Source organism: Propithecus coquereli, unplaced genomic scaffold (assembly GCF_000956105.1).
Source record: "Propithecus coquereli isolate 6110/MARCELLA unplaced genomic scaffold, Pcoq_1.0 Scaffold676, whole genome shotgun sequence".
In the NCBI taxonomy this organism is placed as follows: Eukaryota; Metazoa; Chordata; class Mammalia; order Primates; family Indriidae; genus Propithecus; species Propithecus coquereli.
This window is the reverse complement of record NW_012152796.1, coordinates 48,264-72,387: the sequence shown is the minus strand read 5'-3', so window position 1 is coordinate 72,387 and position 24,124 is coordinate 48,264. Positions and strand designations below refer to the sequence as shown.

The following is a 24,124-nucleotide window of genomic DNA, read 5'->3' as shown; positions in this document are numbered from 1 at the left end:
AAGTGGAAATGATGCCAAACTGCTTAAGCACAGTACATGTTCAATAATGGCAGATCCCATGCCTGAGTATATCCCTCGCCTTACTCCCCACCCAGACCAGCAAATCACCAAAACACCAACTCTGTGTCCAAATGTTGCTTTATCTTTCAGCATGAAAGATCTTCACAGTATCAAAAGAATTGGAAAAAAAATAAAATAAAAACAAAAAACCGAACACAAAGAGAGCAGTTTGGGCCAGCAGTACCATCAGCCCCCGGCCCACAGGCCAGCCCAGTGCCTGGGCTCTGAGTGTGGAGGCTTCGTAGCACCAGGAAGCGGCTCTGCCGAGGTCCTGAGGGGCCCCAGCACAGTCTGGCATCCGTTCAGCTTTTGGTTGGTCAAGGATGGCGGGGAGCAGGGAGGGTCTTGGTCGGGCAGGCAGGGCACATGGAGGGACAAAGTGTAGACTTTCAACTGGCAGTCGAGGTCTCAGGACGCCCTGACAAAGCTCATTCTGGGCAGGGCCTGAGAAAGAACAAAACAGCAGGATCCCAGTGAACAACAGCCCATGCCCCAGCCTCCCGATTCTGACTCTGGGTCCCCATGGAGGCAGGAGCAGCTGGCTGCTATTTTTGTTCCCTGGGCTGAAAACACTAAGCAGATTCCTTGGATCACCTCTAACAGAGGGTGAAGGTTAGGACCGTGTTGGGGGACAGAGCCCCAGTCCTGGGGTCTGTCAACATGTGGGACAACCCTTGAGTAACACCCACCCTCTGGCACTCACACTCTTACAGCCCAGAGCAGGGTGGAGGGGGTCAAGGAGAGCACTTATTTGAAGGGAGGAAGGGACACCTCTGCTTTGGAGATCAGCAAAGGTGAGAAAGGGTCAAGAGGAGGGAGAGGGAAAAGATGGCTGGATTTGTTTCCTGGATGGGGATGACAGTGGAACTGAGCTTGTGGGAGCAGAGTCCACACTTTTCTCTCAGTAGGGACAAGAGATAAAGTGCCTGAGGTCCCTGCTCCTCCTGGCTCCTGAGGTGGCAGAGAGGCAGGAAGGCACTTTGGCTCTAGAAGATGCCTTGGGGCTACGGATGTCTCAGTTTGGTCAAGGTCAGGGAGCCCAGCCCCCTCAGAGGAGAGGAGGGCTGAGGTGAATCTGAAGAAGACAGTCCTGGCTCTAGGGCAGCACAAGAGTGCCACAGGGAGCCCCAGCCTTGAAAGCTGTCCTGGCTTCAGGCTTTCTGGTCTGCCCCTGGGGAGCTATGGGACCAGGAAGTCTGCTGCCTCAGCCCAGAGAGGAGCTGCCCTGGCACTGGAAAGGGGAGGAAGACGACAGGTGGGGGACACAGTGGGAGTCCGGGCGTTTATGAGCTCAGCCCATCTGGCCCAGCCTTCTACTGCCTTGAGGGCAGCTGTGTGGTTGCCAGCCACAAAAGGCCTGGCCCCAGGGATGAAGCTCAGGGTTGATACAGAACTGCATAGCCACTAGGCCTCAGCCCAGCACAAGGCCTGCCTCCTAGCTGCCCTTCTTTTCCGCACCAGGGTTCCTGGCCCAATGCCTTCCCCAGTCTTCTGCTCCCAGTCCAGAACATCACCCAATACATAATATTTTGACAAAAGGACCTGTGCAAGTGGCTGGGAGGGGAGGCCAGAGCCATCTGTCTCTTCTTCCAGGAGGCAGCTTGGCTACCAACTTCCTCATGGAAATTGTCCTGTTTGGGAGAGCTCCCGCCAATGCCTAAATGACCTACAAGGCCTTGGTCCAGCTTGCCTGTTCCCTCACTACTTCCCTTGAGGCTGGCCCCTTTTCACATTGCTTCAGCTGGGAAGCACCCTGGTAGCCTGCATTGAGGAGCTGGGCCAGGCAAGTGGAATTCTACCTCGACACCTGATAATGGCTGGGGTGGGGGCCATCCCATGGCGCCTGCCACTGCCTGGGTACCTTGGAAGGCAGCTGGTAACAGACGTAGAGCCCCTATGGTGATACCCTAGGGGATGGCAGTCCAGGAAGGGACCCTTCAGGAGCATGAGCAGGAGGGCCTAGCCCAGGGAGGAGTAATGGAAGAACAGAGGCCTATTGAAGTGGCTGCAGGAGAAGAAATGGGGCCTAGACCTTTGGAGACTGTAGCCAACTGTGTGGTCACTGTGGATGTGTAGGGGTCAGGACTGCCAAGCCCAACGTCCAACTCCCTGTGCCCCAGAACATAGAATGGTCTGGCAGGGGCACAGAAGGTGGTAGAGCACAGGGAGTGGGTACATGCAACACTTGGGGTCTCTATACCTCACTGAGCTGTGCTGGGAGTGGTTTTCTTGAGGCTAAAGTTGGTCCAGTTCACAGCAACTTTCTGACGAGTTTGCTTTGCAGAATCCAAACAGAACCTGTTGGATTTGGGAGACGTGGTAGAAGCACAATCAGAGGTTTCCTCCCTTCCTCACTGGACCCCTCTTTTAGACACTGTGTCCCAATCACTTAGAAAACAGGTTGGCTTTGCACCCTCTCTGGCTCCCAGCCTGTGAGCCCAGGGGACAACGTATAAAGACAGCATGACTGCCTAGGGACACAAGTCCCCTCCTCATCTCCTATTTCACTCTCTAGCTGTGGTGGGCTGGCTTCTGTTCTCCTAAGGACAGCCATCCCTTGGTATATGCAGGGGACTGCGTCTAGGACTGTCCCCCTGCCAGATATCAAAATCTGCAGATGCTTCCCATATACTTTAAACCGTCTCTGGATTGCTTATAATACCAATACAATGTAAATGCTATGTAAATAGTTATAACTGCATTTTTAAATTGTTGTTCTGTTTTGTTTTTGAATATTTTCGATTGATGGTTGGCTGAACTCACACAGATGCAGAGCCAGTGGCTACACAAAGGGCCAACAGTATGCTGTGTTTCTTTGACCCTCAAACCTTTGCACACACTGGCCCCACAGTCACAAATACCTTTTCATTGTACCTGGCCAAGTTTCTTATTCTTCAGGTTTTAGCTCCATCACCACACCCTTCTGGGAAGGCCTCCTGGCCTGCCCCCACCCCCACTGCCATTGTGCCCTCAACTCCTCTAACAGCATTTAGCACCAGGCTGCAGGTTATTGCTGTCCCGACTCCCTGTCTAGTCTATGCTTGATTCACTGCAGTCCCCGGAGTTCAGCCCAGGCAGAGCAAGAAAGTGTGAGTGAATAAACAAAGCAAATAAAGCCAGAAAAAGTCCCAGTTCTTGGGGCCTGACATGCCTCCTCCCTGTCCCTTGCACCTTCCTAGATGCGCCGTCCTGCCCTGTGGTGCCCTGGGTTCCAGCAGACACTGATGGGAGAGGGCCTGAGGGGCAGTGAGGCTCCCAGAAGGGCTAGGGCTAAGGAAGCATGACTTTCTGAGGCCCAGGGCACAATATAGGCTTGTTCGTGGGCAGAACCTGGAGTCTCCTGAAAGTGGGAGAGTAGGCAGCCCACACCTACCTCTTGAAGTACTCCACCTCTCGGTCAGTCTCATCCATCTCCACCCCATCCATGTCCTTGGGCAGGAACACATCGTCTAGGAAGACACAGCCAGGAGGGCTCAGTGCCCACCTCTAGGCTTCTTGGGGTCATGCTCTGGGGGCAGTGCTGCCCACACACGAGGACTGCCCTCCACCCCATGGCCTGGCTGGGGTGGGGGGTCAGTCACTTGGTTCCTGATGCACTCACCCAAGGAGGAGGCCGGCTTCTCCTGCTTGTTGCGGCTGCGGCGGCTGCGGCCCTTGCCCTGGGGCAAGCTTTGTGGCCTTGTTGGGCCTGGGGGCTGCACAGACTCCTGCTCCGGAGGCCGTGCCTTGGCCTCGCCTGGCCAGTTTCGCCAGGAGCTGCCCTTCTCCTTCTCAGTTTTGGGGCTTCCAGACCAACCTGGTCCTGGCCGGCTCCCCCGGCTCCCCACTCCAGCCTCGCCACAGGTGCCCACTTTGGGAGGCTCTGGGACCTTGCCTGGCTGCTTGGGGCCAGGGCTGTGGCCCTTAGCACTGAGAGCCTCCAGGCTGGCCGGGACCCCGGGGATCGGGCTCACCTCGCTCTTCTTGGTCTGACTGCCCTGTCTTTTGCCCTTCCGTGGCTTCCCACCTGAGGCCACAGCCTCAGGTAGCTCCTGCTTGCAACTAGGGACCTCCTTTGAACTTGGCTCCTCAGAGCTAGGGTTGCCTGGCTTGGGTGTCTTGACCCAGATCACCCGGGACAGGTTGGGCACTGTGTTGAGTCTCCTCACTAGCCCATTCTCAGGGATGATACCAGGAGGGGGGCCCCTCACCTCTGTCCATGGTGGGTGGGGGCCTTTCATTTCTGCCCATGGTGGGACTGGCTCGCCTGGAGCTTGTAACGTGTGGTTCTGGGGGGAGCCCAAAGTCAAAGGGGACAGGTCAAGGTTGATGTCAGGCCGCTGCTCTGAGGAGCCACTGAGGTTTGAGGGGGGTAGACTCTGGGGCTCGGGCTCAGAAGCCCCCTCCTTAGAGAAGCCATTGCTGTCCATGCTGAGCTCACACACACTGAAGCTGGCACGGATGGAGTCCTTGACAGTGTTCTTGATCTCCTGCAGACGACTGCTCAGGAAGCTGTTGACCCGATCCAGTTCCTGGTCAGGCCACTCCAAGAGCCTCTCGCTGGCAGGCCTTGGCTCCCGGCTTCCAGAAACACTATTCACCTGCTTTAGAGTGTCTGTTGCCAACTGGGCCTTCTCCTTTTCCTGCCAATACAAGAGGCAGTTTCAGCATGGGCTTGTCAGCTACCAGGCACAATGTGACACCTGGGGCCCAGCTTTGCCACTAACTTGCTGGAAGCAGAACCTCACAATCCTGCTCTGCTCACCCACCCTGCAGGAGTGAGGATGAAATGCAATGAGACAGGTACATGTCCTGGAGGTGGAGGGACAGTTACATCCAAGGGGGTAGGGTTTTCATAGCTTGTTCATCCAGAGCCCCAGTATCAGCCTCAGAGGACTCATATGCAAACGGGGACAATAATTCTGGAGTGAATACCAACGTGGGGACACATGTGAGGCAGATGGCCACCAGAGAGACAGTCTCTCTAATACTGTATGTGGTAGGGGAAAAGCTATGGGGTCTCACAGAAGGAAGACATGGGGCTGTGAGATTGCCATGGTAGATGAGACTGAGGCTCTGGGTGGCTGGAATGCCTGTGCCCTCCTGATGCTGGGTCTGGGCATTACTGAAGAGGGCAATGTTCCCACAGAAAGGCCACACCTAAAGTGTGCCCAATGGCATACCGTGCATAGCCACAGTGGGCCCTCACAGCAGATGTAGAAGCTGCCCCTTTGCCCAGGTGAGGATGGGGAGGCTCAGAGGCTAGACCCTGCTAGTCAGCTTTGCGAGACCTGGATCTAGACAATCAAAAGGCAAGTCTATGGGCTCTGAGTCACCCCCACCTCTCCGCCCAACCCCAAGGCACCAGCAGGCCAACAAGGCTTTTGGGGGGACACAGAAGACAGATGTCAAGACCCTTGAGAAGGAGATGGTGATGGTGCACCAAGTGCTAGATGATGCCCACCACTTCATGAATTTCCAGTTGATTTGGGGATGGAGGAGGAAAAACAGGAACAAGAAACTAAGGAGAGAAAGAAAAGAGGGCTTGCCACCACCTCGGGCAACTCAGAGTGACCCTGCACCCCAGCGGGCAGGCCTCTATTCTCCCATCGTTCGTGAACGCTGGCTCCACAACTGACTAAGGTCAGCTGTTCCTGTGGAACCTTGGACAAATCACTTACTCTCTCTGAACCTTACCTTCCCTGTTTGTAAATTAGGGAGAAAAATACCTATACCTCATAGGGTTGCTGCGGTAGCTGGGAGGGTCTGTGTGGAGCCTCTTTCCCTGCGTGTGAAGGCTGGGCCTGGGCACTGCGGTGCTCAGGGGAGAAGCTGCTGTCGGGAGCAGCGTTTCTAATTGCGCATGGAGCATGGAGGCCATGGGGATGGACGAGAACTGGAGGGCCCTTCACCTCACTCCGCCCTGCGCCAGCATGACTTTGCTGCTTCTGTTTATTATAGATTGAGGTTTCATGGAAGATTTCAGGAAAAACTCTTGTGATTACATACAAAAAGTTCTGAAAACTACTGGTGTGGAAGGAATGACATGGGACCACATACATACACTTTGGTAGCAAGAGAAGGAGAAAGCACAGAAATGCACATTTTCTACTATGTACAATGAGCCTGGCACTTTCCATAGGTTGTCTCATTTAATCCTTACAGCTGTCCTTGTTGCATCATGATCCTCAATTTATAAATTACGAACCTTGACTTTGGAAGGAATAAGGAACTAGCTCAAGGTTACACAGCTAGTAAGTGGCAGAGTCAGGACAATACACCCAGGTATGATCTCCAGAAGTTCCCACGTTTCTCAACTCTGTCTGACAACCCTTTACTGACCATCAACTCTGTGAAGCAATGGGCTGGGCTCTGGGAGTTGAGCCGAGTGTGAAGCAGTCTCTGCCTTGCTGACATTAGTATGCTGGAGGAGACGGACATGCCAACAGGCTGTTTCATGTAGAGTGACAGTGACAAGTACTATATGGAAGAAAGCACAGGGGGCTCTGAGAACCTAGAGGAGGCATTCCTAACTCAGACTGGGTCATCAGGGAAGGCTTCCCAGAGGAGACAGTATCAGCACTAAGCACTGAAGGGTAAGTGAGATCATCCTGGAGAAAGTGAGGCAAGCACTATCTAGACAGAAGGAAGGGCAAGTGTGAAGGTGCGGAAATGGGAAAGCACAGTACCTTCAGGGAATGTAAATCACTCAGCTGGAGCCCAGACGGGGTGAGGGAGGGGGTGGGCAGGGTGGGTGGGCAGGAAGGCCAGAAAGGAGAGGCCTGAGAGATGAAGCTGGCAAGCTAAGCAGAGGCTGGATCACAAAGAGCCCTATAGGCCACACTAGAGTCTGGGTTTGACTCTGAGAGCAATGTTCAGCCACTGAAGGCTTTAAAGTAGTGGCAGTAGGGTGCAGAGAAGTAGACTGGTCTGAGCTATTGGGGAGGTGGCATGGATAGGACTTTAGGTGACAGGAGGGGAAACAGAATGAGTCAGGAAAACAACACCGACAACCACGATGGCTGCCATATCAGCTACCACCGACCCAGCACTCAAGTGTGCCAGGCACTCTGACTGACATTTCCATGCACCACTTCATTTCATCCTCGCCATAACCATGACTTAGGTTCTGTTATTCTCATTTTGTGGATGATGGAATTGAGGCTTAGAGATTAAGTGATTTGCCCAAGGTCATACAGCAAGTGTGGCAGAGCTGAGCTTCAAACCGTGGTCCAATTCCAAGGTCCGCTGCTCCGGTCACTGTGATGCACGCCCCAGGATGGTGCCCATGGTTCTGATTCCGGAACATGGTGGACTGTGGTGCCATTAACTAGACAGACAACGGAGAAGGAAGAGCAGGCCTTTTTGGAGAAAGATAACAAGCTCATTTTGGGATGTGCTGAGTTTGAGGTGCCTGTAGGATATCCCTAAGGAGATGCCCTGTAGCAGTGGGAGGCAGCGATGTGAAGTGCAGGGAGGAAACACTATCTAGACCTTTTAGGTGATCTCTCTCTTTTCCAGGGAGATGTCCTCAAGAGGGAGAGTCGGGTAGAGGAAGAGGAGCTCACCAGGAGACAGAAAGGAAGTCAGAGAGGCCGGTGAGAAATCTGGAGGACTTGGCATTCCTGCTGCCCTTTCCCTGGCTCTGCTTGGCTGAGGACAAAGCAGCCAAAGACAACGTTTGAAAAGGAGGCAAACAAAATGTCAAATGCTCTTAGTAAGCAAACAAGATGGGAACAGGAGAGTCAGCCTCGGATTTGGCAACAAAGTCCTTTGTGACTCTGTGGAGCGGGTGTAGGTAGAAAACAGTCTGCAGTGAGCTGACAAGGGAAGTGAAGACAGTGAACACAGACACCATTTTTCAAGAACTTTGACTATGCTGAGAGGAAAGGGACTGGAGGGGGTGTGAGAGGGACAGTTTGCTTTCAAAAAAGAGACAGTAGTGAGCACATAGAAATGTGGATGGGAAACAGCCTGGAGGAGAGGCTGAGCTACAGAGCAGGAAGGCTAACGCTGACCGGAGGGAGCAGAGGCTCACGCCTGTAATCCCAGAACTCTGGGAGGCCAAGCCAGGAGGATCACTTGAGGTCAGGAGTTCGAGACCTGCCTGAGCAAGAGTGAGACCCTGTCTCTACAAAAAATACAAAAATTAGCTGGGTATGGTGGTGTGCGCCTGTGGTCCCAGCTACTAGGGAGGCTGAGGCAAGAGGATCGCTTGAGCCCAGGAGTTTGAGGTTGCAGTGAGCTATGACGATGCCACTGCACTCTAGCCTGGTGATAGAGTGAGGCTATCTCAAAAAAAAAAAGAAGAAAAAAAAGAAGAAAAGAAAAGAAAGAAAAGAAAAGGAAAGGAAAGGAAAGGAAGAAAAGAAAAGAAAAGAAGAAAAGAAAGAAAAGAGAAGAGAGGAGAGAGAAAAAGAAAAGAAAAGAAAAGAAAAGAAAAGAAAAGAAAAGAAAAGGAAAGAAAAGAAGAATAAAAGAATGTCTGTCCAATGGCTTCTTTTCCTTCATTGAAACTGGAAGTATGGTTATTTGCCAAAAAATCAGATGGGGCTGGGAAGGCCTGGAGGTTTGAGAAGAATGGAGGGCTGACAAAGGGGCTGTGGTGAGTGGAGGTGATGAGGCCTGCCAGGCAAGGCGGGGGCTCACAAGGCCGGGTGCTGCAGATTCAATCATGTGCTTCCCACGAGATGTATAGGGGGAGGCAGGCTGGGGTAGAAACCAGGGATGCAGTTTTTAAGTGGGTGTGAAGGAAGGGCAATGGGGCAAGGAAGAAAGAGAAAGCATTATGTCAATTTGTGCGTTCTCTTACCTATACTTAGCAATGCTTCCTCAGTTCAAGCGAGGGAATGAGGGGCTGGCTGGGAAAAAGAGAAAGGGGCAGGCGACAGTCTTCAGTGGGTACAAAGGAGTGGCCAGGAGGTGGCAGACGACAGAGTAGGGGTTTTTACACAAAGCTAAGAGAGTCGCAGTCTGGCAGTGGGATAAGGGAGCAGAAAGATATATGGCTCTATCTACCTCTTGAGGTGGGAGAGCATGAGCAGTCATCACTGGACAGCTACTGGGGGAAGCTGGGTTTGGTGGACAGTAAGATTGTGGTTAAGTCCGGGAGGTAGAAGGACATTAGGGAGGAGAGGCTGCTGTATAAATAGATAGTGACCATAATCACCTATCACAGGACACTGAAACTGCCTGTGTATGTCTGTCCTGCACACAGCCCCACGACTAAGTCTGGAAAGCCAGGGCTATCTGATTCCATCTGTGCCCTGGCCTCTAGCCTGGGCCTGGCACACAGGAGCTGTGCAGCAAGCTGTGGGATGGGTGAGCACAGTGTGGTCAATGGCAAGCCGGAGAGACATGCGAGGTGTGGTGGGAGCACAGGGGAAGAAGTTAGCCAACACCATCTGCAAAGGAGGCAACAGCTGAACTGACCTTGGAGGGCAAGTTTGTCAGGAAGAAAAGGAGACAGAAGACAGCATTATCGGTAAAGGAGAAGGGATGTCTGAGCACACGGATTTATGAAAAGCACATCAGCCCTGGGAACTGCTGAGTGTGCTCTCTGGGGACCTAATTGGGAATCAATGCCCTGAGAGGCCAGGAAAGGCCAGAGAGACTCCTGCAGCCCACTCAACACTCTGGCTGGGCAACTCTAGACAGGAGAAAGAAAGTGCTGATCATTTTCTGAAGGCAGTGGTGCGACCCCTTGGCTCACTACTTTAGGCTGCAGGAGAAGGATCCTGGTTGTCGACTGGGCTGGAAAAAGACGGAGAATCACTTCTGCTTTCCAGAGCACTAGGGCTGTTTGACCACCCAGGAACTGGAGCTAGCTGGTTGTTAAACACAAATCTCTTCGGATGCTGTGTCACTGTGCAGATGCAGCTGGGGGTAGGCAGGCGAAGAGGTAACGAAGCCACAGGGGACAAGCTATCAAGCCCTGGGGCTCATTTGGCAGCAGGACTGCTGGGAAACAGCTTGCTGGGTTCTATCCTCAGCCCCGATGGTTCATTCCCATGGCTTCAATTCTATCTCTGTGCTGCAACTGCTAGCCCCACACCTCCATCTCCACTTGCATGTCTCATGGGAACCTCTGAGTCAACATGCCTCAACTGAGTTCACTGTCTTCTGCAAATCCCATCCTGGCTCAGGGAAAGGCTCCACCATCTTCTGGTCTTTAAGCAACACCTGGGACACATCCCTGACTCCATCTCCCTGTTCTGTCATCAGATCACCAAGGCTCGTCACTTCCACGTCCTCTGAAAATCTCTCTCTTCTGCTCCGGCCCCACCATCAATCATCTCTCCCATCACTTCCTGCCTAAGGTATCAAACTCAAGGTTTTCCTGCCTCAAGTATCACCCCTCCAGTCTACCTTCCACAGTGCCATCTGTCTTAGAATACAGATGTGACCGAGTACATTCTTTGATTACAACCCTCCAGTGACTTCTCCTTACCTGTAGGATAAAGCCAAGCTCTTCAGCAGGCCTCTGAGGCCCTCCCTCAACCCCACTGTGCATCCTGCCACTCTTCTGTTCTCAGTTTTGCTGCATCAAGCTGCTGGGGAATGTGCTGTGCCCGCTGGCAGGAGGACCCTCCTGATGAATCTGTACTCACTCCCTGTGTCTCAGCTCACAAGTCAGCCTCTTGTAAAGCCATTTCCAGGCAGGATGTGGGACTTCCCTCATCTTGGTACCTGTCACATGCTAACGTGCTTGTCCGGTTTTGTGTCACTCTCCCCACTGGACTGAGCTTCTCCTGGGTGAGAACTTAACTGCGTCATACTTTGGCTGCCAGTACTTGTAGAAGCATCTGCTGAATGAATAAATGACCAACTGAAGCAAGTCCTTGTCTTGGAGGAATCCAGCAAGCAGCTTCTGAGGCCAGGATACGTTTTTCCTCCAATCATGTGCCCCAGGCTCCCTGACCCTGACGCCTCCCAAACGCCTTCAGACCTTCCCAGAACAGTGAGCCAAGCTGAGGACTTTGACAGCCAGCACCATTCACGCCCCAGAAGTCTTGGGGTTTGGGGTGAGGGATTCCTCAGGGAGGAGAGGTGGCAGAGCTGGGCTCCCCCCCACACCCACCTTCTTTTTCAGCTTGTGCCGGGCCCGCTTGGCGGCCCTGGCGCTGTTGGGGACTTTGGGCTCCGTGCTGTTGATGAATTCCAGCAGCTCATCCACATCTCGGTGGTCCACGGCGGGCTCCCCAGGGATCCCGCCCAGGGCGCCCCCCTTCATGGGCAGCTCCTCTTTCCGCCTGGTCAGCCTTGAGCGGAGCTTCTCCCGGATCTCGGTATAATTCCGACTCGTCGGGGCAGCGGGTGGCTGGGGGAGGGGGAGGTGCTGACATTACACCCTGGGCCTGGGAGGCCCATAGCACTCCCACCCGCTGGCACCAAGTATGTGGTGAGAAGCGAGACAACTGTTCTCTCTACCATCAGCCACCAAGGCCAAATGGCTTCACCCTCAGCCAGGCTCTGAACTGGTGGGTGAAGGGAATGGGAGGGAACAGGGCAGAGCTGGGCAAACACTGACTGGGGAGCCAGGAAAGCAAGTTTGAGCCTGGGCCTCGGCACTGGGAAGCTGTATGACCTTGGGCGAGTCACTGAGTCTTTGTGAGCCTCAATTTTGTCATCTCTAAAACGAGGATAATAACCCCTAGCTCAAAGGTGACTAGCAACTTAATTACTTTCATTTCTTCTATCCTCAACTGCTCTACCCTAACCAGCAATCCTTTCCTCTTCACCTTATGAGACTTCTGAACTGCTTTCTCCCCCTGTCCAGAGACAGCATGTACTCTGATCTGAGCCTCCTTCCTGGCGCCGTCTGTGCTCACGGCCTGTCCCTCGGCTGGCTGTCACACTTGGGGAACTGAGAGCCTTTTTGCTTCCACTCTGCCTTCATCACGCCCAAGCGTTCACTTCTCTGGGATTACACACGTATACATACTCATCAGAATCATAGCTTTCTCTCTGCCACTTCCTTTCCTTTTGCCTAAGGAAAAAAAGTCAATCTTAAGAGAAACCACAAGAAGAGCAAAGGTAGAAAAATGTTAAAAAATCCCCTACCTCACAAATGTGCTGTGAGGAGCAGGCGAGCGGATGCAGGTGCGAGGACTCACACGGTCCCAGTGCGGTGATTAGCACCATGAGCAAGAGGTCTCTGAGGGGGAGCAGGGCACTCCTTCTGCTCACCTTGGCTGGCCCCCAGCCCTCTCTGGCCTGGCAGGCTCACTCACCGCATTGTGGCCGAAGAACTCACAGTAGCAGCAGTCGCAGAACTTCCCGTCTCTCTGGTGGGTGGAGGACGAGGTGCAGGAGCTTCGCTCGGAGCTGCTATCCTCTTCCTCACCCAGCCCCTCATCTGCCTCGCAGGGCTGGGGCAGCTGGCAGGCCAGGCCACTGTGTGCAAACTTGTGCCCCTTGCACCCAGGGTCTCTGCTGATAGGGAGAGAGGCCCGGAAGTGAGGCAGGGTGATGCAGGAGCAGGTCACAGCAGGAGTCCATGAAGCATCCATCTGCCACCCTAACTACCTGCCACCTGCCTCACTCCACAGAGGTCTGAGGCAGTCACATTAGCACCTCTCACAATAACAGGGCCCACCACAACCGCAAATGCTGCTCTTCTGGAAAGGTTTCCCCATGCCTCCCCTGCTTATGCCCACCGCATGTTCTTCTCAGGGCACTGTGTACACCTCTCTCCATCCCCCTGTTTACTGTTTGTTCAGGCAGGAACTGTTGCTTCTATTTTGGGGTTTCAGGGTATAGCATAACAACCATGCACACAACAGGTGCTCAATTAGCAGGTGTGAACTGATCAGTGGGCTGATGGCTCCCCTGGAACATTCAGGGGGTCAATGACGTCAGTCTCCTTTCACTTTCTAAAGTCCTTATGACCAAGTAATGCTCTGCAGCAGTGAGTGGAGCTGCCTTAACCACAGGGCACTGAGCTGAGAAAAAGCAAGTGTCTTCTGGGCCACAGACTATAAAAGCTACAGGTACTGCATTCAGCATGTTATTTCTGACCATCCCAAGTCCTGCAAAATATAAGTGTCATTGCCCCCATTTTGCAGTGCTGGAGACTGAGGCTCAGGGTGCTTGACTGCTCTGCTCAACAGGTGACCAGGACTCAAACCCATGTCTCTCTGTGTGCAAAGCTCATTGTACTACTCTGCCTCTGGACTTTGGGAAGCACTAAGGGCAGCTTGTTACACAGAATATTTTGCCAGGGTCAGAATGAGACATGGGCCTGAAAGGTCCAAGAATTGGAGCTGGGAAGAACCACAGCCCTCAGCTGGGCCATCAGCAGCTGAAGTGCTGCAGGGGCTGGTCCCAATGCTGAGGCTCCAGGGCACAGGGGAGCTGAGAGCAAGGACAGTGCTCAAGGAGCCATGTGGACGCCCAGTCCAACACAGCCCTTCTCTGCTGTTAGAAAGGACACTGAGCCATGGCAAGGATTGAAAAAAAGGAGAGCGGCAGGAATCATCATCAGTGGTGCTTATAGAAGTTTATTCCAAGTCGGCTGTTCTTTATCTATTACATTAGCGAAATTGATTTTAGAAAAATTAAAATACTCAGTGCTCCTGAGAATATGGAAAAACTAGCACTCACTGATGGTAGTTACATCAATTCGGAAAGCACTACTCCAAAAAAAAAAAAAAAACCCCCAAAACCAAAAAACCAAACACCCTTTAACTGAGAACTTTTTTCCATTCTGAGGAATCTGTTTCAAGGAGTAAAATCCAAAAGAAGAAAAAAGCTTTAAAAACCAAAAAACCAAACACCCTTTAACTGAGAACTTTTTTTCATTCTGAGGAATCTGTTTCAAGGAGTAAAATCCAAAAGAAGAAAAAAGCTTTAAGCACAGACATCTTTAGAGATGTTATTTATAATGTTAAAATATTGGAATGACTAAATGTTCAACAACTGGAGTACAGTGAACTATGTTCAATGTTCTCCAGCCTTTAAAGCTGTGGGCTCAGAACACCACACGGGAATATAACGTGCTGACAAGGTAATGCTAAGTGAAAACCAGAGGGTGTAAACTGCATAGACACCATCAACACGGAGTGTAATGACACATGAGGGAAAAAAACTGCCAAGAGTGGTTGCTTTAGGGCAGTGGGATTCTAGAATGGGAAGATGTAAATGTATAATAAACACAGGTCGGATTTGTAATATAAAAATATACATTGATCTTCTCCAAAGAATTCTTTCAAACATACATGAATATAACCTTTCTCAGCACTTAGAGTTACTCCTAGGAATCTCCCTAAAGGACATAGTTACTCATTCAAAAAGAATCTGGTGCAAGGATGCTTATTACATCCTCATTTGTCATGGTTAGAAAACTGGAAATGCCTCAATGTCCAGGAATAGGGGAATGATAAAGTAAATTATGCTAGAGCTATACAGTAAGACATTACTTGGCTATTGAAAAGTTTTTCAAAGAATTTTTACTGGGGAAATGATGTAATGTTAAAACATTACTACACGAAAAAGTATGCCAAATAAGGACCTAATTATGTCATTTATATACAGAAATATCAAGAAGAAAATATATCACAGTGGTAGAAATTTATCTTTAGGTTGTGAGAACGTTTTTTTCTTTATACATTCTTAATTGTTCCAAGTTTTTTAAAAAAACAGTAAATACATACTTTGTTCATAATTGGAAAAACAATTTAAAAAACCAGAGTCTAAGCCAGGTGTGGTGGCTTATGTCTGTAATGCTAGCATTTTGGGAGACTGAGGCAGGAGGATCGCTTGAGCCCAGGAGCTTGAAGTTGCAGTGAGTTATGATGACGCCACTGCACTCTAGCCCCCAAAAACCATAGTCTATCTTTTACTTTACACCCCAAAGTTATCCTCATTAAAGTTTTCGAAAACTCTAAGTTCAAGTGAGCAGGGAGTTTGCCCTTCATGCTGGGACTTACCTGTGAGTGCTAGGGAGTGGCTGAGAGCTCGGTGGCGGGAGGAGAGGCCCGCTGCAGTGCCCACCGCAGTGCCCGCTGCAGGGGTGGCTGCACCCTGAGAATGGCGGAGGCATCTTCAGGAGCGGCATGCTGGTGGAGGGCAGGTGGGGGCTCTGACACGGCCCTGGGGTGTGGGGGGCAGCGGCAGCAACGGGGCACTCTGAAGCCTGGGCAGGGAAAGGTGCTGCCGGGGTGGCAGGCAGCAGGTGTGGGTGGGGTAGGGAGCCAAAGGAGCCAGGGTGAGATGGGATCAGAGATGCTGGCTGTGGGTGGTGGCCGGTGGGGCTGTTAGGGGGAGCAGTGAGGTCTGAGTGCTGGTGGTGCTCCAAGATGGGGAAAGCCTCACCTGTGGGTGGAGGGAGGAGAAAGGGGTCAGAATGGGAGCCCAGACCTGGGAAGGAAAGCCCAGAGGCTGACTGCCACCACATCCTACTTGCTGTGACCAGAGGGCAGACTCTCGGCACAGGGGACCCTGGAGCTGGAGAGGATTCTGTGGGCAGCAGCTTGGCTGGACAGGCTCGAGGAGAGCCCAGGCCCAAGGGAGAAAGCACCACAAATGCTGGCCCCCAAAGGCTCCACACCTCTGCTGTTTTTTTCCCTCACTCTAAGTAGACGTTATTCATTACCCTTGTCAATTTACCGGTAAAGATGACATACTTTGACCAATTTCTCCTAACCTAACAATTTCTCTGGTCCTAAATGTATCCTATTCTATGGTGACCAGTGGAGCATCTGGATTTGAGGATCCACCCAAAGTGGCACAATACCTAAACAAAACTTTAGCACAAAAAAACTGGAAACCTAGATTCTTAAGGACCTCACAAGCTGATCCATAACTTTAATATTAGCTGGAGAAAGATGTGGCATATATATGAGTCAATACACTTACATATTAAAATATCAGCAAAATTTTTTTTAGTCTCCTTATGTGACATTTATAAGTTATCAATCTCTGGTCACCTGGGGAAAGGCAGAATGATGTGAGAGGCAGGTGTGTGGGTGATGGAGTCTGACATGAACAGGGCTGTGCGTTCTGCCTGCTCAGAGGTGTTCCTGAGGCCTGGCGCGGGTCTGCAGAAGCCAAGGAGCAGCAGGCCAAGGCTCTGCCTCTGGGCCATGGGGACCAAAGCAGCCCAGGGTATGCCAGACTCCTGGGGGCCCAGATTTCAGAGAAGCGGGAAAAGGCTGTGACAACGCTCTCTAGCTTCTGTACCAAGATAAATGGAGTTACGTACTGTTCCACTTTCATAATTCTGGGGGCAGCACCACTTTGAAGAACTCAGCCCCTCCATTTAGAAGTATGACAGTAAATCATATTTACATAATAAACCAATAGCCCACAAGTTTTTTCTCTGAGTCTCTGAGAATTATCTGAGTCTAAAGAAGACTTATACAGCTGCTAAATGGGTTAATATCATCACAGCTTGAACTGCCAATCTCTTGTAGACATAAGTACAGTGCTTTTATGTCTATCCCTCAGGTAGGGAAATCAAGGCCTAGAAAGACAAGGTCACTTAGGTCCTCTGTGGTGTTGCAGGGGTCAGATGTCAGGTGATCTAAGTCCTACTTCCCTGAGGGTCCTCCCAGATGCCACTTCCTACTCAGACAGTGCTCACCAGGTCCCCTCTAGGATCCAATGGGAACAACTGTGAGAGCCAGTAACAGCTTTGAGGGGTAAATTTTTCTCTACCGGCAGTATTATTGTTCAGAGTCTTGAGGAAAGGAGTTCTATAGTGTCCAGGCTGCCCCTGCTTCCATGAGAACAGCTCCACTTTTACTTATTTTAGTAACTGAGCGTATGATTTGTTTGAACAAAATGGATATGAAAACACAGCTGTCTACATTTACAGGGCCTGGCTCTCTCCCGAGCTCGGAGACTCACCGGGGATGGTAGGAGGACTCCCAAGTGAGCTGCCTGGCATGGCCCCACTGGAGTGTGGGGAGTTCCAGAGGCCCGAGAGCTTATGTGCTGACAGGAAGGAGCTGGGATCCCAGTCCCCTGAGTTCCCATGGCAGGAGGAGGAGGACGAGGACGAGGACGATGAAGAGGAAGACGAGGATGAATGAGAGTCACCCCCACAAGACTGCGATTTGCAGGATGTATGTGACAAGGAGATCTGGAGAAGGGGAAAGAAAAAGGTTCATGGTCAAAATGCAAACATCAGAGCTGACCCTCTGCTGCCTGAGCTTACCCCAAAGGAGGCCCTCCTCCTCCAGGCCCCTGTGCCACGGCCAGAACAATCAGCACAGCTCAAGGTCAGGGACAAAGGAGGACCAGGCAGGGGCTGTGACGCTCCCAGCTACACGAAGTGTGCAGAGACTGCGGCAGGAGCAGACTGCCTGTGAACTGTGGGGAATAGCAAGAGCTGCCAGTGAGAGGAAGGGCCTTTCAGTCAGGAGCCTGGAAGCTAAACTGATCCTGGGCAAAAGAAAGGGTCTGGAGGGGACGACAAGGCTGCCACAGAGCTGAAGGCAGCAGGCTCACACAAAGGGGGAGGACCACCATCTACCAGTACCTACGAACAGGCCCTCATCCTCTGCAGAAACTATCCAGAGGGGCCAATGGGCTGCCAGAAGTTTCTCCCTTCTTCCCCCAAATCTGAACCCAAGCTGCTAATGCTGTGTCAGTGCAGCCCAGCAGCCTCAGTGCCTGGGCGTAGGGGCTACCTGAGGAGAGCCACCTGAGGGCAGGGAAGGAGCAGGCTGACTTCTCTGGGGAGGCAGCCCTCTTGCATTCAGGGACCCCTTTCAGTGGTTACCTACCGCCACTGCATGTTCTCGACCTGTCTGCCTTTCATCTTCCTCCATGCTCTTTCGGCAACTCTGGCAGACCCATAAAGGCATCTCGCCTAGGAGATTCTTGACGAGCTTTGGCATGAAGTCAGGGGGCAGCTTCTCACCCTGCAACACCAGTCCATTTTGAGAAGAGCCTTCTTCCCAGCCTTTGCGTTCCTGGTGACATAGCAGGCAGCAAGTCTGCATAGAGTGGCTGGAGGCGAGAGGGACCTGCCCAATAGACAGAAACAGGGTTTCCCAGGATGGGAAAGGCTCTTCTTAGAAATAATGGTAACAGTATTAGTAATGCCACTTATTACGTGCCAGGCACTGGGTTAGGCACTTTACATACATAATTTTAGTCCTTGTAACAGCTCTGCAAATGAGGTGTTCTTATTCCCGCTTTTTTTTTAGATGAAGAAACAGATTTTGAGAAGTTAAATGAGTTGCCCAAGGTTATAGAGGTTGAACTCCAGTGAGCCTAACTCCAAAGCTCATGCTCAAACATCCTAATGCCCTGGTGTCCCCAAATCTTAAAGGTTAAAGAGAAGACGGTCTTTCCCTCTCTGGCATGTCTGGGAGGGGCCACAATTCTTGGGCTGCTTGTGCAGCCTACAGATCAATCCCCATCTGGAAGGAAAGAATGCTTTCGGACAACGGAGAGTTTAGGAGAACATGTGGGTTTTCTGCAGAGCTGCACAATTCCTTTAGGGTCACAGCAACAATTTGGAGGGGTGTGTACAGTCAAAAAGCATCACCTCTATTGAAAATTGTGTCGGGGGAAGGTAAGGTTCTGGTTGGTACTCTTGAGAAGCAGTGAGTATGGTGAGGAGATCCTGGGCTTTGGGGTCAGACAGATATACATTCTAATCCCTGCCTGACCATGTATTAGCTGGATGACCTTGAGCAAGTTATTTAACTTCTCTGAGTTCCAATTCCTACCTATCTTGCAGAGTTGTTGTGAGGATCACTGCATAAGCAGGTATAGTGCCTGTCCCTGTGCATGCCCATAGCATGGGCCCAATACACAGTCATTACTTTGGCTTTTTTTTCCCTTCTAGGACAAACTTGACCCAGAAATATAAGCCAATAAGTTTTTTCTTTCACACTAAAGGGCCCTCACTAGAAGACTGATTGCTTTAGTGTCCTCAGTTAACAGCTTTCCTATATCTTGCAACTTTGTATTCCCTCCCCCTCTGACACTGGGCTTGGCTATGTCACTTTCTTTGGCCAATGGGATGTTAGGAAACCAGATGCCAGCCATAAACTTAAAAAGTGTGTATGCATTTCCACTTGCTTCCTTGCATGGCTGGGCTTGCTCACTCTTGCACCTCTGCCATGCCATGAAAGCCTGACCAGGCTAGCTGCGGAGAGACGTGAGAGACGTGTGGAGAAAGCACAGTTTTCCCAGTTGATCAGCCTGCTGATCAGAAATATGTGAGTGAGCCCCACTGAGATCAGCCAAGCCTGCTCAATCAGCAGAAACACCCAGTCAAGCAATGGACTCATGAGAAATAGTAAATGGTGCTGTTTTAAGCCACTAGGTTTTGGGGTGGTTTGTTATGCAACAATAGTTAACTGACATACCGTCCAAACTTACCCACTGCTAGGTAACATGTGCTTGTGGAAGACTAAAGGAATAATAAGGGTATCATCCCTCATTCTACCAACAAAACAACGCCATCATCTTTCTTGCATGAAATCACCTTCTCACAATGAGCTGGCACCAGGGTATCCTTAAATCTGTAATGTATAATTACAACTGACCTGGGTCCCTGGTTTCTTGAAAAAGAAAGGAACCCAGTGGTAGTACCAGGAGCATAATGAAACATTTTGGAGTACTTGGAAGTACAAGGAACTCAGAAAAGAATACTAGGGAGATAGAAATTTTACATGTGCAACTCACAAAAGATACTGCCTAAATTAGTCTCTGCCAAGGGAACATTTCAATGAAGCAAGGTAGTTGCTAAATGGCCACTGCAAAAGGAACCTGTGGATGGTGAGTAACTTCTTATGCAAAGGGGTGGAAAGTTGATAGAGAAGGATGTTGTTCAGGGAAACTAAGGCAAAGGAAATCTTTCTGACGAGTGTAGCCAGGAGACTTTCCACCACTACAAGATGCCATAAAAGAAACTCTAGGTAGAGGAGGTGAGGCCAATGTCCAAGTCCCTTTCCCTGTCACATTGGTGAACATATTCTTAAGGCAAACACCAGGACATGTAATTTTACTACACAGTTTTATTTCACATGAGTGCCAGGTTTCTAAGTCATTACATAAGCTGAAAATCTTGTATGAGTAAAACTATTCTTGAAATTCTTTATATGGTCTATAAAGTACAATACACAGTCATCCCTTGGTACCTATGGGAGATTGGTTCCAGGACCCCCCATGGATACCAAAATCTGCAAATGTTCAAGTCTGTGATATAAAATGGTATAATATTTGCACATAACCTATGTACATATTCTCATAATCTCTAGATTGCTTATAATATTTAATATAATGTAAATGCTATGTAAATAGTTGTTTTACTGTATTTTTTAGGGAATAACAAGAAAAGAAGCTTGTACATGCTCAGTATAGATGCAGCCATCCATTTTTTTAATGAGTATTTTCTATCCACAATTGGTTGAATCCACAGATGCAGAGGGTTGACAATATACGGTTTTGTACGTATGACCAAGAATTCAAATGTATAAGGCAATGTATAAGTGTTTTTTGTTTTATTTTAAAAGTAAATACACAATTCTGTTAAGTTAACCATGTGACTAATGTGATTCTACTTAGTGCCAAAGCACTTGTGGGAAGGCGCCGGGGCACAGTGGGAATACTGTGTTTGCCATTAACCGGGGCCTCCACCGCTTACCAGTTGTATGATGCTGGGCAAGTTCTACTTACCCCCTGTTTGCTCATCTGTAAAATGGGATTAAGTCCTAACTTGCAGGGTTGGCTGTGAGAATTATTGTTTTTTATTTTTTTTGAGACAGAGTCTTGCTCTGTTGTCCGGGCTAGAGTGCCATGGTATCAGCCTAGCTCACAGCAACCTCAAACTCCTGGGGGCTCAAGTGATCCTTCTGCCTCAGCCTCCCAAGTAGCTGGGACTACAGGCATGTGCCACCATGCCCAGCTAATTTTTTTTTCTATTTTAGTTGCCTGGCTAATTTCTTTCTATTTTTAGTAGAGATGGGGTCTCGCTCTTGCTGAGGCTGGTCTTGAACTTCTAACCTCAAGTGATCCTCCCGCTTTGGCCTCTCTGAGTACTAGCATTACAGATGTGAGCCACTGTGCCCGGCCCGGCTGTGAGAATTACATACAATAAAGCACCTAGTCCAGTGCCAGGCACATATACACTGCTCAATATATGGTATTAATTATTAACATGATGGGAGCGATGGGAAACAATAAATGGTTCTATATTTTGCAAGAATGTGAGAGTCTCTCACATGTGATGAATCTAAGGTGAATTGTTAGAAATCTCAATCTCTGCCCTCAACCCCATGAAGTCATTCCTTAAGTTCCCAATATTCTCTGTACTTTCCTACCTCATGCTTTTGCTAATGGGGGTCCTCTCCTTAAAACCTCCTTCCTTCTCCCGCTTACTAATAAGTAGCTGAGCAGGTCTCAAAAGCCCAATTTAAATCCATCCTCCTCCAGGCTTTCTCTTGGAGAGTCCCTCTTTTAATTCACCTCTCCTCCCCCATATCCCTCTAGTACAGTATACCTTGGTTACAGTACTTGGGCTTTCTATTAATATTTACTTATCCGCAACTTGGGTCTCTTCTGCTAGGCTGTGTTCCTAGAAGGCAAGCATCAGGTCTGATTCCTGTCTGGATGCCTCACAGGGCAGCACAGGGCCCAGCTCAGGGCACAGGCTCAGCTGGGCTTGTAGCAGCTAAATCAGATTTGTTAGGTGTCCCCATTGTGACAGAGCTGGCAGGCAGCTTGGGACGACACTGCTTGGAATTATTGCTTCCTACAGCAAAAGGCCCATCTCTCCATCCTGGACCTCCACCAGAATGGTTCCAATCTAAAGGGTGGAAGAGTGGAAGACTGCTTCTTCAGGGATTACAATGAGATGCACCCCCCCATCAATGGGAATAATGTGATTATCCCTAGAGCCAAACTGGTACAAAAATAAATGACAATAGCCATTAAATGGAAGTGACTTTACAGGACAGGCTGTCTTCCCAATTAAAGGAAGAAACACAAGGCCTGAAAAGCTACATTGCATAAAGTTGCCCATAGGATTAAGTGACATAACGGATACAACGGGATTCAGACAGTAGGCACTCGAGCTATTACCCAGGCACCTTGGCTGTTCTGTTCTTAGTAAGTCTACACTGGAGATAGCTTATCCATTGTCCCCTCTGAGTTTAGTATACTTCAGTCCTTCTCTCAGGGCCAGGAAGTTCGAGGGGACAAACCCCAAGCTGATGTCTTGACCCTAGGTCCTGATGCCTGCCCCTGGGCACAGTGTTTTGTGGAGAGGGGAACTTTTCTCTCTGACATTTTCATCTCTGCTTTAACTCCCAGAGGTTGGTGAAAATCCCAAGCCCTGGAGAGGCTATATTTAGTCAGTAATACCGTTGTTTCTTCAAATTTTGGCTTTGACAGAGGAAAACTTGTGGTTCAGAGTTCCCTTTGACTACTATCTCCTGCCATTTTCCAAATTCTAACAATCGTGACCCCCTTATTCCCTGACGAGTCAGTCAACCCTGACTTTCAACTAACTTCTCAAGCTGTATTTTTAGCACCTGGCATAGCATTCCCACATTAAGAACACAACAGTAAATGTTTATCAAAGGAATGAAACACCTGACCATTTTCTTCATCATCACAAAGGCTGATGGAACTGATTCTTAAACCCAGCAGCCCTGGGCAGCAACTGATTGTTCCTGCTCACTTCAGTTTAACACATTAACCGCCAAGTGAGTTGTATTTAACTCAGGCTAGTTTTGAGCCTGGGGCTTCGTGCAGCATATATAACTCACACATCTCTTCACTTCGGGAGCTGCGTGAACTATTTTTCAAGTTGCATATAACTCACACACAGAAAACAATAAAAAATAACAAATTTTACATTAAATTAGAAAGGATCATTTTGTTTTTGAAGTTTTTATTCTATTTTTGTAATAAAACACCGTGGCCCCAAGGAAAAAATTTTTTTCCTAGTGTGGCACTCAATGTGTTAAATTTCAAAGCCTCTGAGGATACAGGTCCAGCCTTAGCCAAAAGATGGGGAAGAGGAAGAAAAGTTCTGAGGATTTTCTGAGCAGATTTTGGATCTGTTCGAAAAAGCTCCAAGACAATTTTGCTTCACCCTCTGAGCAAAACCAGAACCTTTAGGGAGGGTGGGACCACTCACGTGGCATTCACATTGTAGTGTGCACATCCCCACAGAGGGCCAGGTGAACTCTAGACCACAGCCACTTCAGGGCCCAGGGGCTGGCATCTGGAGCCATTAAAACCAATATCTCTACTCCCTTACCTGGACCAGGCCCAAGACTTTTCTGTCTTGGCTTGAGAAGCATTAAGTTAGGGCATTCTAGCTCTTCCTGGATAAAGAGATAAAATCAAAGGAAGAGGTCACTTTTTTCATGGAACACCATTTTTACTTGAAAGATTGACTGATGTGTTACTCAGACTTTGGTACTGGCAGACATTTTCTCAAAAAATGAACAAATGAACAAAATGTGCCTGCCATTTCAAGGAAAACAACTAAAAGTATTTGTGGCCAATGATAAAATTCAAGCTTTCAAGTAAAAATTAGAACTTTAGAAAACTTGTATCCACCACCATGAGCTTGACAGCTTCCCAATACTTAAAGACTTTTCTGATGAAATTAGTGGTGATATAATAAACGTTATCTTTTGGTATTGTGAAGAAATAGGAAAACATGTGGAAGATCTGCAAAACTAAGTGAACCTATTTTCTGAACGATCAAAGCATCATGTTACAAAATCAACCCACTGGTAAAAGATTCACTCAAAGTGCTCCACGGATCAATGGATTTTAATGTAAATGAGTATAAAGATGTCATTTATAGGGTCTCAAATTTCATACTGCAAAGAAGAGTACCTACAATCATCTGGGAAGGCTACTAAAACACTCCTCCTTTTTCCACCTATACATCTGTATGAAGCTGGATTTCCTTCATGTACTTCAACCAAAACAACATATTGCAACAGACTGAATACAGAAATACATATGAGAATTCAGTTTTATTCTATTAAGCCAGATAAAAAGAAATTTGCAAATATGAAAACAAGACCATTCTAACTTTGTTTTGTTCTGGAAAATATAGTTTTCATTTAAAAAATTGCTATTTATGGCCGGGCAC

The 24,124-nt window shown here is 49.4% G+C and overlaps 1 protein-coding gene across 12 annotated transcripts in view; it reads right to left on the bottom strand.

Annotated features, from left to right (window-relative positions):
- Nucleotides 1-120: 120 nt before the first annotated feature.
- FAM193B (family with sequence similarity 193, member B) overlaps nucleotides 121-24,124 on the bottom strand; it is a 32,994-nt gene continuing 8,990 nt past the window's right edge. For 5 of the 12 annotated variants that reach the window (XM_012660712.1, XM_012660716.1, XM_012660714.1 and 2 more), the window contains 9 exons: nucleotides 17,772-18,014; nucleotides 16,891-17,125; nucleotides 14,970-15,354; nucleotides 12,273-12,474; nucleotides 11,120-11,359; nucleotides 3,662-4,682; nucleotides 3,434-3,509; nucleotides 2,261-2,358; nucleotides 121-504 (listed from right to left, as the gene is read on the bottom strand). In XM_012660712.1, the coding sequence (XP_012516166.1) occupies nucleotides 2,262-2,358; nucleotides 3,434-3,509; nucleotides 3,662-4,682; nucleotides 11,120-11,359; nucleotides 12,273-12,474; nucleotides 14,970-15,354; nucleotides 16,891-17,125; nucleotides 17,772-18,014 (2,499 nt within the window). In that variant the 3' untranslated portion in view covers nucleotides 121-504; nucleotide 2,261. The remainder of the gene's footprint in view (nucleotides 505-2,260; nucleotides 2,359-3,433; nucleotides 3,510-3,661; nucleotides 4,683-11,119; nucleotides 11,360-12,272; nucleotides 12,475-14,969; nucleotides 15,355-16,890; nucleotides 17,126-17,771; nucleotides 18,015-24,124) is intronic. The other 7 variants (XM_012660719.1, XM_012660720.1, XM_012660713.1 and 4 more) reach the window with 6 other exon arrangements.